General features: G+C 41.0%; 1 protein-coding gene across 25 annotated transcripts in view; it reads right to left on the bottom strand.

Annotated features, from left to right (window-relative positions):
- The window catches only part of Robo2 (roundabout guidance receptor 2), a 1,555,468-nt gene that overhangs the window by 517,291 nt on the left and 1,023,438 nt on the right, over positions 1 to 14,739 (bottom strand). For 2 of the 25 annotated variants that reach the window (XM_006523043.4, XM_006523039.4), the window contains exon 1: positions 1,586 to 4,061. The exons of 21 other annotated variants lie outside the window; for them this stretch is intronic. In XM_006523043.4, coding sequence (XP_006523106.1) covers positions 1,586 to 1,646 — 61 coding nt within the window. In that variant the 5' untranslated portion in view covers positions 1,647 to 4,061. Of the gene's footprint in view, positions 1 to 1,585; positions 4,062 to 14,739 lie in introns of those variants that run through there. 2 more of the 25 variants (NM_175549.5, NM_001358494.1) reach the window with 1 other exon arrangement.

Below are 14,739 nucleotides of genomic sequence, written 5' to 3' on the forward strand. Positions count from 1 at the left end.
CACTGGTTAATTGCATTTGTTTTATACATATCCAAACATCTTAGTGCATTAATTACATTCTATAATAATCTTTTCAGATTCCCTCTGTCACATCCATGAAATCAGTTTAATTGTATTCTTCCCCAAGACTCTGTTGTTAAAAATGGTGATAATTCTACCTCCAATATGTAATTTTTAAATGCATTGCTATGGAAAAGTCTTAGTACAACAATCAAACATATTTGGAATGCATAAACCTTTGTGTTAGGATGATATTCAGGTAGTGTTAAAGCAAACCTGTTAGAAATAAAATGGGTATTGATATAATGATAGAAATCACCACAGTGTCAATTGAAGTCACCAAATCCTAAGCTTCTACTATTTTGCAGGGAGAGAGAAAAACTGCGCACACATTCACCGCTTCTGGGTCGCTATTACTTGGAGAAAAGCAAATGAACTCATGTACTCCACAGCTGAAAACAGCCACTTGGCAGTAGGTGCACTTCTGTATTGCCTTGTGTTTATAGATAGCCTTCCCTTTGAGTCTGATACTCAGGCTCTGCATAGCAGCTGCCAGACCCACAGTTGGCTCCTACAGATGGGCAATAATAGGCAATGTCCCAAGTAATGAATTCAAAGGAAAGTTTATGTAGCAACATGTTATCTTGATGTCTTAAATATTTGGATTAATATGCTTCCGATTCTTTATAAGCATTAGAAATGAAAGTTATTGCCATGACTAGGACATGGTGGCTCAGTCCACTCTTCATAAACACTTGAGATATATATATCCCTAGAAAGCTAGCACCAAATATGTTTTAGTTTCAAAGAAGAAACCCACCGTATATTTATAATTATTAATACTTCTCATTCAAACAGCTACAGAAAAGCTTGGGTGACGATTCAGTGAAGCTATCCCAGGAAACTAACTCTGAACAAAAGACAGGAAAGGCAGAGGTTGAAAACTGTCTGCTTGACAGAGTGGCACAGCCTAGCGGGAGACACCTACAGCACCTGTTCTGAGTCTCCATTGTGTTTGCCCACTGGGGACTCAGCTGAGGGCTCCCAGCCTGTAGCCAGCCCAGAGTGGGTACTGCCTCCTTCCTGGAGCCTCGCCCAGTCTCACTTGTGACAGTTTTCTCTCTGTGATCTAAATCCTTCATTCTGATTTCGCGCTGGGATAGCATTCATTCACACACAGGTGATACACTTTGAACCTAGAGATACCCTTATCAAATCCTCACTAAATGCCCCTCCAAGTATCGCCTACTATAGTTCTGCAGTTGAATGCCTAAGCCAAAGTTTAGATACCAGAACAAATACCAAAGAGAGAGAGTAGTCACAACCATTCGGGGTTCTCTCTTAGCATTGTTTTTTAATAGTTACTCTTCTAAGCTGGGAGCCCATCACTTACTGCTAAACGCCTCAATTAATGAATCACAATAACAGTAACAATAAGGTGTTCCACTAGCATCAGGTTAGAAACAAAAGGCATAGAACCTCTAGCCCTGAAGAGCTTGTGCCTCGCCAAACATACTCCCAACTACACTGTCATTTTCTTTAGAAGGCACAACAATCTCAGAGAAAAAGGGGTGCTTTAACTCACCATCAATCTGAATGCAGAGAAATCCAAAGAGCAATAATAGTGTAAACATCAGAGGATTCATTTTGACATATGAAAAAGGATCCAGGTTGTTTAAGAAACCAATCCCAGAGAGCAGAAGTACAAAAATAAGTATCAAAAAAAGAGGTAGGTCCGAAGTTTAGACTTTCCTAGAGATTAATTAAGGTCAAGAAGAGCAAAATGGCAACATCGGAAGCTGTTGGTGAAGAGGTCTGTCACGGGACGCGTTAGGTGCCATCCGAATGAACCCAGGGGACTTCAGAGACGTTGCACTTCCACAGGCTGTCTTTCTAAATTCCCACAAATTCAGCCCAGCTGGCGGGACTATTCACGTGCGTCTAGCCCTGTCTCCTTAGACTCCATTGCAATCCAAACACAACTTCTTTCTTCGGAAGTCAAGAAGATGATGGGGGTACAAAAAAGACCTAATTCCTAGAAAGTGTTCCACAAACTTGCCAAAGCGCTGCGAAGCAACCATTGACCTGCCCACCGGGTTTTTCTCCCCTTGGTTTCCTCCGTAGCAGCACCACTTCGCGGAGTTTTGTTTTGTGTGGTTCTGTTTTCACTTAACTTCCATCCTAAGGATGTGTCAAAGCAGCACTTTGTGAGCCGGCCCTCTCCTCCGCAGCCTGGTCGCCTCCCTCGGAGTCTCTGGTTTCCAAAAGGAAGGAAAAGGGGAAGGCAGGACGGCTTGGGTGGAGAATGGGAACTCCTACGTGGTGAGGGAGCGAGGAGGAGGGCGAGGAGAAGAAGCAAGGGAAGAGGGAGGGGCTGAGCTGAGGCCGCGGCCACCCGGGAGGGGCCGCCCCGGAGAGATCTAGCGTCCAGCTGCTGCTGGCGAGCACCGCCAGATCTAGGAGCTCCGGACCTGGGAGCCCTGAGGATGCTCACGCGTGGTCCAGCCTCCGGGAGTAGTGCTGCCTCCAGCCTCTTTCGGGACAGTCACCGCTTCAGAGGCGGAGGCTGCGCTGCGACCGCCTCCTCCAGCAGCTGCTGGGGGCTGGAAGGACTTGGAGGAGGGAAGGCGAGGAAGCAGGAGAGGAGGGGAGGAAAGAGCTGCTCCCAGTATATCCCCGGGAGGGGTTGAAGGATGGAGGGGTGTACGCGGATCTCCACCTCCACCCGATCACTGTCCCGTGCAGGGGGAGACAGCCCTCCCCGGGGTCCGCGGAGCAAGGGTAACCAGGCAAGCGAATAAGTCTTGGGGGGACAGAAATAAACCAATGTGGAACCGCTGCGGGCTCGCTAGGACTGCCATCAACTCTTTCCCATTCTGGGAGCCTCCTGGGCGTCCCCCTCCCTCCCTCCTCTGGAGGGGTGAGGTGGGCTTCCAGCCTCCTGCTCTTCACGCGGCCCGTTTAATGGGCAGGTAATTTTCTCGGTGAGTGATTTCATGGAAGCCCTTCCTAATTATTCATCGCTCCGTCTGCTGGAGCTGCACAAGAGCTTTTCTAGAAAAAAAAAATGATCTTCCAGGACCCCGGGCACAGCCTCATTACCTGTTAAAATCACCACACACACACACACACACACACACACACACACACACACACACACATACACACACACACACACACACACACAGAGTTCACCTTTTACCAGAAAGAAGCTGGCCAACAGGGAGAGCAGGGGAGTGAAAGAAGTATCTATTGGAGTAGAAAGGTTTTGTGTACATACACCCTCTGTGGTTGTAAGTGAACTTGCCCACCCCCCACCGCACCACACACAAAACCAACTATGTGGATGTAGGGGAGGGGTATCTCTAATCTCGGCCAGCTTGTTTTAGCCAAGATCTATGGCTAACTACGGAATCCCCAAGAGAAAATAGGGGGAGGACTGGCATCGGGCTAATGTTGCTCAGTTGCCTCCTGACCTCTCAACACTCACGGACTATAATTCGGGACCTTGTGATAAATGAGTCCTGCAGAAGACTCTGGGAATGGAGGAGGTCGAGGATCAAAAGACTTGAGGAAGTGGTTTTCTAGAGCCTTCGCTCTTTTTAGGACCTCTAAAAGAGAATTAGGAAAAGCAGCCTCTGATTTAGGAACGCTGATAACCCAACTAGGCTAACATGAGCTGGAGCGGAATTTCTGCCCAAGCACGATAAAAGGGAATACAGTCCAAGCAAAAACTACCGAATAGATGCTATTAGGGCTGGGCACAGTTAGAGAAGGCCACTTTCAATCCGATTCCTGCCACTGTCTAAGGTGCCCTGACATGGCCGTTGTGGCCGGACCCACGTGTGATCAAAAGCTTTGCTTGGTAGCTGTTTGATGCTTGTTCAGGTGATTATAAAAGCGCCTGACAGGAACTCACGCAGGTCCCTGAGCCAAGCAAGCCTCTGCTTGGCGAGTCTTTAGTTCCCCCTACTGGAAAATATTAGGAAAGAAACGATATTTGAGGACATTTGAGGAGCCTTTTGTTTGGTCGGATGTGTTTTGGTGCCTCCATTGAACTAAGATCTCCTTTGCTTATAATTAGAAATGGAGTGTTTTTCCCTCAAAAAAAAAAAAAAAAAAAAAAAAGCCAACGACATTTAAGCAAGCACTTAGGAGAGTTCTCTTGGCATTCCAGAGGCTTGTTCATGATGGCAATAAAACTCTCGTTGCTCAAAGGACTGAACTTAAGTAAGCCACACTTCTCATGAAGCATCAAAAGTCATTTCTAGCAGTTTTGAAGTACGCTCTATCCTCATAAATAAAACAGAAAGTACCTTTTTTTTTTCCTTTTTGGCTAAAGATTGTACTTCAAAACTGCTAAATTCTTCAAGTATTGACTCCAAAATTAGCATAGCATCATATGCAAAGAAAGAAAGAAAGAAAGAAAGAAAGAAAGAAAGAAAGAAAGAAAGAAAGAAAGAAAAGAAAGTTTATGTGTTGAATGGCACCACCTGAAGACAGGAGTTCTGTGTTTGATAACACCATGAGAAAGAAAAATCCAAGAGTGTCCTGGATTAATGTCTGTTACCTCGCCAGGATGCTAGAAAATAGTTGATGATTATGTAAACCTTTGGCTTGGACATTGTATTAGGTTTTAAGTCAAGTATTGGAAAAAAAATCTGTCTTGTTCTTCTATCCAAGAAACACTTCCTCTAATCTCAAGCAAATTATATTGCTCCTGAGTTCAAAACTGTTTCCTTTCTAACAAACACAAGTTCCATAATGATATTCTGCAAGAATTAAAAATCAAATAAGCTAATGAGACTTTCAATGTTAAGGAAGATCTGGGAAAAGAGAACCGGCATATTCCACTCAGGAGTTTTCTTCTGGCTTCTAATTTAACTACTTTCCAATTACAAGAGCATTTCTAAAAAAAAAAAAAAAAAAAAAAAAAAACCTATAAAATCATTCAGGAGTCAGAACTAGTGTGTTTGGAGAATCAGAGAGAATGGATGGGAGAGGGCCCACCCAACAATTCCTCCTGTCTCCTAGGGTAGAAATTGCTGCATTTTACTTCACAGAAATGTATTCACATGTAGAGTATGAAGATCACTTCCACGGAGGAGTTTTAGTTAATGATTTTATTTAATAAGTCAGTTTTTGCCAAACACCAGTATTTTATATTCACAACTACCTTACAGAAGTCACAAAAAAAGGACAATGACTTTGTATTGATGCCTTCTTGTGTGCAATTATTTCTACTAAGAAATTAAATCTGAAGCAAAGTTATTTTGGAGTGTATATTTTATATTTTTTCTCGAACACAAATTTGGAATTGATTCATAGAAGAATGCTTTGCCAATATCTCCTTTGATAATATAATGTGCCTAAAGAAAACATGATATATCAATGCTAGTTAAAGGAAATTTTAAGGTAATAATCAAAACTTGCACATTAAATGAGCAACAGTAAGAGGTCCTTAGTCAGAAGTTTAATGTAAATGATATTAAGACCAAGAGAAGCAACAGCATTATTTTCTGCAAGATTTCAGAGAATCTGTGCTGAAGAAATCATACTTCAGTTGAATTTGATGTGCTTTAAGTGAACACCAATTATAAAGGTGGATTATTTGTTCTAGATATTGTTCCTTCCTTTGTAGGTAAACAAAAGTCTTTAAAACCTTAGCCTTGTGGTAGAAGTTGGAAAATCCATTTTAGCATATGAAGAGGAAGAAAAGAAAAGAAAGAAATAAAGAAGACAGAAGAAAGAAAGAAAGAAATACAGACAGACAGACAGACAGACAGAAAGAAAGAAAGAAAGAAAGAAAGAAAGAAAGAAGACAGAAAGAAAGAGAGACAGAAAAAAAGGAAGGAAGGATGGGAGGAAGGGAGCAAGGAAGGAAGGGAGGGAGGGAGGAGGGAGGGAGGGAGGGAGGGAGGGAGGGAGGGAGGAAGGGAGGGAGGGAGGAAGGGAGGAAGGGAGGAAGGAGGAAAGGGGGGAAGGGAGGAAGGGAGGAAGGGAGGGAGGATGGAAGGGAAAAGAGAAATTGCTTCACTTATCATTAAGGAATCAGTTTTAAAGTCAAGGGCTGTTCAGATGGATTTTTTTCTGTGTAAAATTGCTTTAGCATACAATTTTTCCATATCAAATTTAAATAAAATATATGGGTCATTACCTACAATAAGACATCAGGCAATTAAAATAATGTGTAAAAACTCCTGACCAGACAAGAATGATTTGCTTGCCCCTGCATTATTTTGTTTTATCTTGTTCCATCTTTCCCAAGAAAGATTCTGAGGCAGACAAGTATGATAAAATATTATTCTTCTGAAATAATCTGGAAATCCCCGATTGCAATTACTTCATTTTAAGATAGTCATTAATACTTATATCAATACATACTAAATCTACCTTATACAAAGCATATGCATCTCTGTATTTTGGTCCATTCCATTGATTTATTTAATGAACCTCACTTCAGCAATCTGAAATAGGAGTTGATTGAAATACAGCAATATTTTATTTAAAAATAATGGTTTTTTGCCACATATATGCCACATATTTTCAAGAAAGAAGAATTTTCTTTCCCCATAATTTTAAAAGTTGAAAAATAACTTTGCTCTTGATTGAAGTGTTTAGGAAGCGTTCAAAAACTTAATGAGTTTTGAATAAATGAAATATAGCAAATGGTGTAGAATACTGAAGCCGAACTTCTCTTTGCATGAACACTTTAAAAAGAAGAGTATGTCAGGAAGATATGACGCTGTGGAGGGATAATCAGTGATGCCCAGCAGGCTATGGTTAGCATCATAGTTACACAGGTCCCTGCATTGTTTTTGTAGAGAGCCTGTGTGACAACATGCAATAGGCATGTGTCTTGCCCATGCTACTGCAGCATAGCTCACAACAAAACCAGTGACAAAGAACCATTGTTCTTCAGCATTACTGTCAATGTGAGATGGTTGTTACTTCTACGACACGGCAGCAAATAGGAAGGTTTTCTGGAGCCTTTTCTCTGTGACAGTGCATAGTCTAAGTCCAAAGGAATCCCTATGGCTGCACTATTTCTAATGTTCTCAGGTGTGTGTGTGTGTGTGTGTGTGTGTGTGTGTGTGTGTGTTTAATTGTCACATGAAGTTATGAACCATCATTTGGTGCATTAAAAGAAGACCAATGGAGTTAAGTGAAAGAAGAGATGAACAGCACAGGTGGATTTAATCTGTGTTGCTTGAGACCTCTAGGAATGTCAGCCCTTGTGGACCAGTGACCTGTTACTGCTGAGCATCAGGTCTGTCCAGTGCTTTGAAACATTCCAAGTCCACAACATTTTAGAAAGTGTGCATCCCCCTATGGTCATAGAGGCCTCATCTGTGATAGGCAGAATATTGGATGCAGGTAATGTGAGTTCATTTACACAATGGAATACTACTCAGCTATTAAGAATGAGGACATCCTGACAAATGGATCCAAATTGCAGGCAAATGGATGGAACTAGAAAATATCATCCTGAGTGAGGTAACTCGGTTCCAAAATGACATGCGTGGTAAGTACTCACTCATAAGTGAATATTAGCCAAAAAGAAAAAGAAAAAAAAAGAAAAAGAGAAAGAAAAAGAAAAAGGAAAGGAAAAGAAAGAGAGAGAGAGAGAGAGAGAGAGGCAGGGAGGGAGGGAGGGAGGGAGGGAGGGAGGGAGGGAGGGAGGAAGGAAGGAAGGAAGGAAGGAAGGAAGGAAGGAAGGAAGGAAGGAAGGAAGAAGGGAGGGAGGGAGGGAGGGAGGAAGGAAGGAAGGAAGGAAGGAAGGAAGGAAGGAAGAAGGGAGGGAGGGAGGAAGGAAGGAAGGAAGGAAGGAAGGAAGGAAGGAAGGAAGGAAGGAAGAAAGAAGGCAGGGAGGGAGGGAAGGAGGGAGGGAGGGAGGGAGGAAGGAAAGGGAAGGGAAGGGAAGGAAAGGAAAGGAAAGGAAAGGAAAGGAAAGGAAAGGAAAGGAAAGGAAAGGAAAGGAAAGGAAAGGAAAGGAAAGGAAAGGAAAAACAAGTTGGGAGGGACCTGGGAAGGAAAGTGGACAGGGGACAGGGGGTTGGTGTGGAGGGGAGAGGGGAACCTGATCTGGTATTGGGTGAGGGAAAAGGACTGAAGCCCTTAAGGCCAGCAGAAAGAATGGAAACAGGTAACCTCAGGAAATAGGTTGGGGGGACCCTCTAGAATGCACCAGAGACCTGGGAGGTGAGAGACTCTTGGGACTCAAAGTGAGGGACTTATATGAAAAGCCAGATAGTAGGGAGAGGGAACTTAAAGAGCCCACCTCCAGGAGGAAGACAGGGCATCAAGTGAGGGAGGGGGACCATCCCACAGTCACAACTCTGACCCATAATTGTTCCTGTCTGAAAGAATTACAGGAAAAAAAAAAAGAATTACAGGGATGGAAATGGAGAGGAGCCTGAGGAAAAGATGGTCCAGAGACAGGCCCAAAGTGGGATCCAGCTCAAGGGGAGGTCCCAAGGCCTGACACTATTACTGAGGCTATGGAGCACTCACAAAAAGGAACCTATCATGACAGCTCTCTGTAAGACCCAAAAAGCAGCTGAAAGAATCAGATGCAGATATTTGCACCCAACCAATGGACAGAAGGAGTTGACCCCTGTTGTTGAATTAGGGAAGGCTGGAAGAAGATGAGGAGAAGGGTGACCCTGTAGGAGGGTCAGCAATCTCAATTAATCTGGACTTCCGAGATCTCTCAAACACTGGACCACCAACCAGGCAGCATACACCAGCTGATGAGTCCCCCAACACACATAAAGTAGAGGGCTGCCAAATCTGTTTTCATTCAGAGATGATGCACCTAACCCTCAGGAGACTGGAGGCCCCAGGGAGTTTAGAGGTAAGGTGGGGTGGAGTGTGGTGACATCCACATGGAGAGAGGGGTGTGGGGAGGAAGTATGAGGTGTGAACAGTCACAGGGTGGACTCGGGGCTGGGGGGCGCAGGGAATAAAATATGTAAAAAAATAAATTAATTAATTTTAAAAGTACTCTCTATTGTGGAACATACATAAAAAGAAAAAAAGAAAGTGTGCTATCACAAAATTGTGAAACAGAATTTATTTTTTAGTTTGAAAAGCCCCAAATGAATCAGAAGCCTTTTTAATCACCTAAAACTATACTACAGCTCATTGGTGAGACTGAAGCTTCAGTATGTTGATATAAGGTTTCACACAGTCACCAAAAGTGCATGAAAATGAATGAGATCAAGTCGATGACCCCTTGCTTTGTTTAGCCTAATGCCTTTATAACATGTGTAAAGTGACCCACTATAAAAATGTCAAATGCTCTGGACGTGAAGATTCAGTCATTGACCAAGGGATGTTAGGGAAGTGTGTGCAAAGATTTCCTTTATTGTTTCCTTTCTGAGATCTCAAATCCTTATTTCAGTACAGTGTCTAACTGAAGAGATAAATAATACACCTTTTTCTTTCTTTCTTTTGGCCTATTTTTATAGTGCAATTTCGCAAAACCATGAAAATCCCTGTGATTCTTTGCTAACCTTTTTTTCAAATCTGCCTGCTCCAATCTCGATTTTGTATCATTGCATCTTAGATATACACACCGTGATCCTAAGTCAAAAACGTATTTTGTATTCCCAAACTTGTTATTATTATTATTTTTTAAAAGAACAAAGTTCCAAAGCTTTAAGGAAGAACCCATCACACTCATAGATCCTAAATTTGGACAGATTTCTGCTCACCGGTTGCCATTCAGAGATGTATGATAATGGATCCTTCCCATTAAGAAAACGAAGTATTTCCTCTCTTATGATAATATAATGGCATTTATCCAAGGGTATTTGTAATCCAATTCACCTGCTTATATGGTTCTATCAGAGGAGAAGCAAGTGGTGTGGGGACAAATTCTGACTTGTTTCCAGTATCCAAAATATCTGAATTCTGCCTCATCAAATGAATTTTGACTTTCTGTGGGAGAACAGAAATTCTAATTAAAAATGGCAAATTATGTGTCACGTTTTTTTGTTAGATACTTGCTGGAAATTTCAGCAATGAATTTTGTTTAAATCACATATTGATAGATATGCATTCTCTTCTTTTAAGGGATGAACGTTCTTCACAGGATAATCTCCCAAAGTGTTGCATGACACAGCTTGATGAGAGTAAGTAAGAAACAGACACCTTGTTCCGGACAGGGAGGAAGATGTGTAAAGGCGATGAAGGTTGTTCCCTTGTCTCTACATACTCCCTGTTAGAACCATTCGCACACACAAACTTGTGTGCATGCAAGTGTGTGCACACCCACACACGTGCCACATACAAGACTTCTAAGCAAATTGTACAAATTAATGAATCCCATTAAAAGAAAAGTCTAGGAAGTGATTTGTTCTTTGGGTAACTTTACCTTTTCTAGTATGTACTAATATGGGCATAAAAACTGAGGAGCAAACATTAAGAATAAATTATATCAATTCAGTCTGCCCTTAATGCGAATTGCATATGTCTCTGTCCCCCTGCCTTGTTTTTTTTCAGTTTTCAATAAATAGCTCCTTATATTCATTAGCAATATAAAATGAGAGTATGATTATTCAGTATCTCATATGTGCTATACTGAGCATCTAAATCCGTCTATGCTTTTCAGCAATCTTCCAAACATCTCATGCTAATCTCTATCCTTTGATTTCTCCCTTTTTTCTTCTAAAATTACTCATTATGAGATTTTCCTTCAGATATCTGACAAACATTAGTGTTTGAGGTATAATTGATGGAGACAAGGTCAATGAAAATTATATAGTGTAATGAACAGTTGAGGGGTTGGTGTTTTACTGTTGTGGTTTCTGTAGTCTGTCTCTACAGCTGGCTTCATTCCAGGTTGTTAGTTACATTTTATATTGTTTCTCTCTTCTCTACTACCCACCAAAGAAATACATTCAAAGGCCATTATATGATAAAGCTCAGGGAACATTTACAGGGTTTTTGATAGTCCATTCTTCAGCCTGTGTTTGGAATCATTACTTAACCATCAGAAAGAGATGAAAAACTATTTTATACAAAGATTTCCAGATGATGTTTCACAGTGCTCATATGCAAGCTATTTACTAATAATTAGGAAACTTTGGTCTAATGCTAATGGAACATTTCCTCACTATTGTCCCTGAAAAGTGTGGGGATAACAAAATGTGGGTCTTGAATGGAGAAAGAGCAGAGCAGACTGGATGAAAACGACAGCATGAAATCAGATCTGCAAGGCAGAGCTGCACGGTCAACTAGTTCTACCTTTTTAGAGCATGGGTTAACCATTAAACCATTCAACAATGGTAACAACACCAGCTTTGGTATAGGGGATAGCATTTCAAGGCTTTAGCTTTTGTGGGCTGTCTGGATTATTATAGTGAATTTATGTTGTGATGACAATGTTATTTGTGAGTCAAGAATCATATCTCTTTACCTACAGGAAGCTGAATAACCTCCTCAGCCTCACTTCCATTTACTTAAACCACATGATTGAGTTCTGACCAATGGAATAGCGGCATTTCTCTCTTCAGCCTGTGACTACGGTACTTATTGTCATCCTGACAAAATCTAGAATCATCTGAAAGACAAACCTCTGGGCATATTGGTGAGGGACTTTCTAAACTGGGATGACTGAGTTGGAAAAACATAGCCAAAGTTGGGCTGGCATCCTTCCATAAGCTCAACTCGCAGACTTCATAGAAAGGGGAAACCCAGCTGCATGTCTGCATCATAGACCTTTGCAGCATTTCGGCTGATGCAAAGGGCCCAGCATGCTGAAGCTCCTGCCGCTGGGATGTTCTTCCTTAACTTGGTTACAATTGAACTCTTGAGCATGCTGATTGAGCCCAGTATTTTGTTACAACAATGAAGCAAGTACGTAAAACCCCCTTGGAGTTTCCTTCTCATCTCATTGTCTCAGGAACTCTGACTTTTCTCTCATTGATTAGATTAGAAAATCCTACTTATATCACAAGCTGTAAGATAGGATAACTCCAGTGAGCAGTGGTTGTATACATCGAATTCAGACCATCTTTACTTTTGCATCCAAGACTTCAGATGGTAACAACTAAATTGCAAGTAATACCGAAGTTTTAAATACAAGGCCATTTGTATTTTCTGATAAAATTATCAGAATCAAACTATGACACTAATGTTCACTCTACTTCAGAGTATATTATTATTAACTCTGTAATGTAGATTAGAACTAATAGAAAATTTTGTAAATTAAATTCATTAAGAGTCAATAATATGAAGATGTTTCACAGCTTGGCTGTAGGCTGCCACAACCTAAAACATGCTAGATGCTATCAGATACTGAGAGAGACAAGGAAACATTCATTTTAGAGAATCCTCGGGGATCACGGCTCTGCTAAACCTTTCTTTGGGACTCTCTAATCTCTAGAACCTTGGAAGAACAGATATCTTTTGTTCAAAGACTAATGCATCTCAACAAAGATTCTCACCTTGCTTGGGTCAGATTATTCTGCTGCAACGTTTCTTGACATTTTAAAAAAGACTTTGATCACCAACTCTCTAAGGAGCAGTCACATTAGGAGTGTCCACAACACCAAGAAAAGCATCTTAAATGCTATTTACTGTCAGATGGGGGAAACTTTGGGGAAGTGAGTGGGTCATGAAGACAGGATCCTTGTGATTGGTACTAGCATTCCTATATAAAAGACTGCAGAGTAAAACCTGTCCAGTTGACACATGAGGTCAGTGGAAGAACAGTATTTATGGGACTCCGAAATAAATTGCTGATAATAGGTTCTTAGGCTTCCAAGCCAAGAGAGCAGATTAAAAAAATCTTGTCATTTGAAAATCTTCCTATCTGTGGTACTATCCTAAGTAGACAAGAAAGGAGTGTTTTTAGAGCTTCTCTTTCAAATCATATTTCCATCTAATTTCTACACCATTGTCCATGTACTCTACCTATACTTAACACATGGAGAGAGAGAGAGAGAGAGAGAGAGAGAGAGAGAGAGAGAGAGAGAGAGAGAAAGGGAGAGAGAGGGGGAAGAGAGAGAGAGAAAGAGAGGGAGAGAGAGAAAGAGGGACATAAAGAAAGAGAGAAAAAGAGGGAGAGAGAGAGATGTTTTTAGTAATCAAGAGCCATTTCCCCATCACATACAATGAGAAAGAATGGTGCACAATGGTACTGATCTAACAATCCTGAGATCTCAAGTGAGAAAGTTTAGTCTAGCCTAGTCTAGTTTGTTTTCTCTGTTGTGTTTCAGGTGTGGAGTTGTACATACCACCTTCATCCAAGGTCCGAGGCTGGTAGAGCACTTACTTTCTAAACAACTGGGAGCTCTAAGGCTGCAAGATTTTTTTCATCTGGATGTAAATTTTATGCTTTCTTATGTTTCATTGTCAAAGCAAAACATATGATTTCCTTCACCTCCCCATTCAGAGGGGACATTTGGGGAGTATTTGTTGCCCTCTGTAATACTTCACAGATCCACCTCCATAGAGCCTTTAACTTTTGGAAGAAATTCTATAAATCTGTTGTAGCTAGCTGAGTGATCTCAAATCAACGACCACCATGTTTCTGTATTGGGCTGCACAGTCCCCCCTCCCCCAGTCATGTGCACTCAGAACTTCAAAATACAATGGCATTTAAAGGTGGAGTTTTTTGTATACATAATCAGTATGAATTCATATTAGATTCTCACGAGCTCATAAGCCTCTAGTCACAGAAAGAAGAAATGCTGATGCAGAGAATTAGCAGAGAAGAATCAATAGAATGAAGATGTTTCACAGCTTGGCTGTAGGCTGCCACAACCTAAAACATGCTAGACAGACGCTATCAGATACTGACAGAGACAAGGAAACATTCATTTTAGAGAATCCTCAGGGATCCTGGTTCTGGTAAACCTTTCTTTGGGACTTTCTAATCTCTAGAACCTTGGAAGAACAGATATCTTTTGTTCAAAGACACTAATGTATGTATTTATTTTTTAGCATTGTGAGAGAACTGATAGAGCCACAAGTTGTTTAGACAAATTCAAAATTAAGATATAGTTTTATTACTGCCCAGGTTGATATATGCTGAATTAGCAGTCTTAAGAAATGCTTAACAAAAAGTTATATTATCTGTTCATACAAGCAGAGATGGATATACTACAAAGATAACTTTAATGGAAGAAAATGTAAAAAACAATAACATTATGAGGCTGTGGTACAGACATGACTGTGTTGTGGCTCTATACAGTATATGCAGAGTCTGTGTAGTATATGTAGATTCTAGCATAACCCGCAAAATTGCATTCCCATTCTGAAGAATGAGAAACCAAATTAACATGATAATAGACACATTCATAAATTGGTCTTTTAGACATTCGTAATAATTCAACTAAAAGATTAAACACTGTTTATATTAATGTTTGTTATTGTGATTGTCAATGGACTCTAATTATGATTTATTTTCTTAAATATTTATAGTTTAATATTTATTTTATGCATATATGTGTGTGAATTTGTATATATGTGTAAAATGGGCGAAATGTGCATGCAAGAGCCCTGGGAGATATAAAGAATGTGTCATGTCTCCTGGAACTGGGGCTATAGGCAGTTGGGAGCCACTGTGTGGATGCTAGCAACCAAACCTGCGCCATGCAGAAGAATGGGAAGCACTCCTGCCAACAGAGACATCTTTTTCCTTACTCAGAAGCTGAGTGCTGGGGACCAAACTCTGGTGTTCTGCCAGAGAACTGTGTTCTCTAGACCCCTGAGCTGCCCCTCAGT

This window comes from Mus musculus, chromosome 16, assembly GCF_000001635.26.
Source record: "Mus musculus strain C57BL/6J chromosome 16, GRCm38.p6 C57BL/6J".
Taxonomy (NCBI): Eukaryota; Metazoa; Chordata; class Mammalia; order Rodentia; family Muridae; genus Mus; species Mus musculus.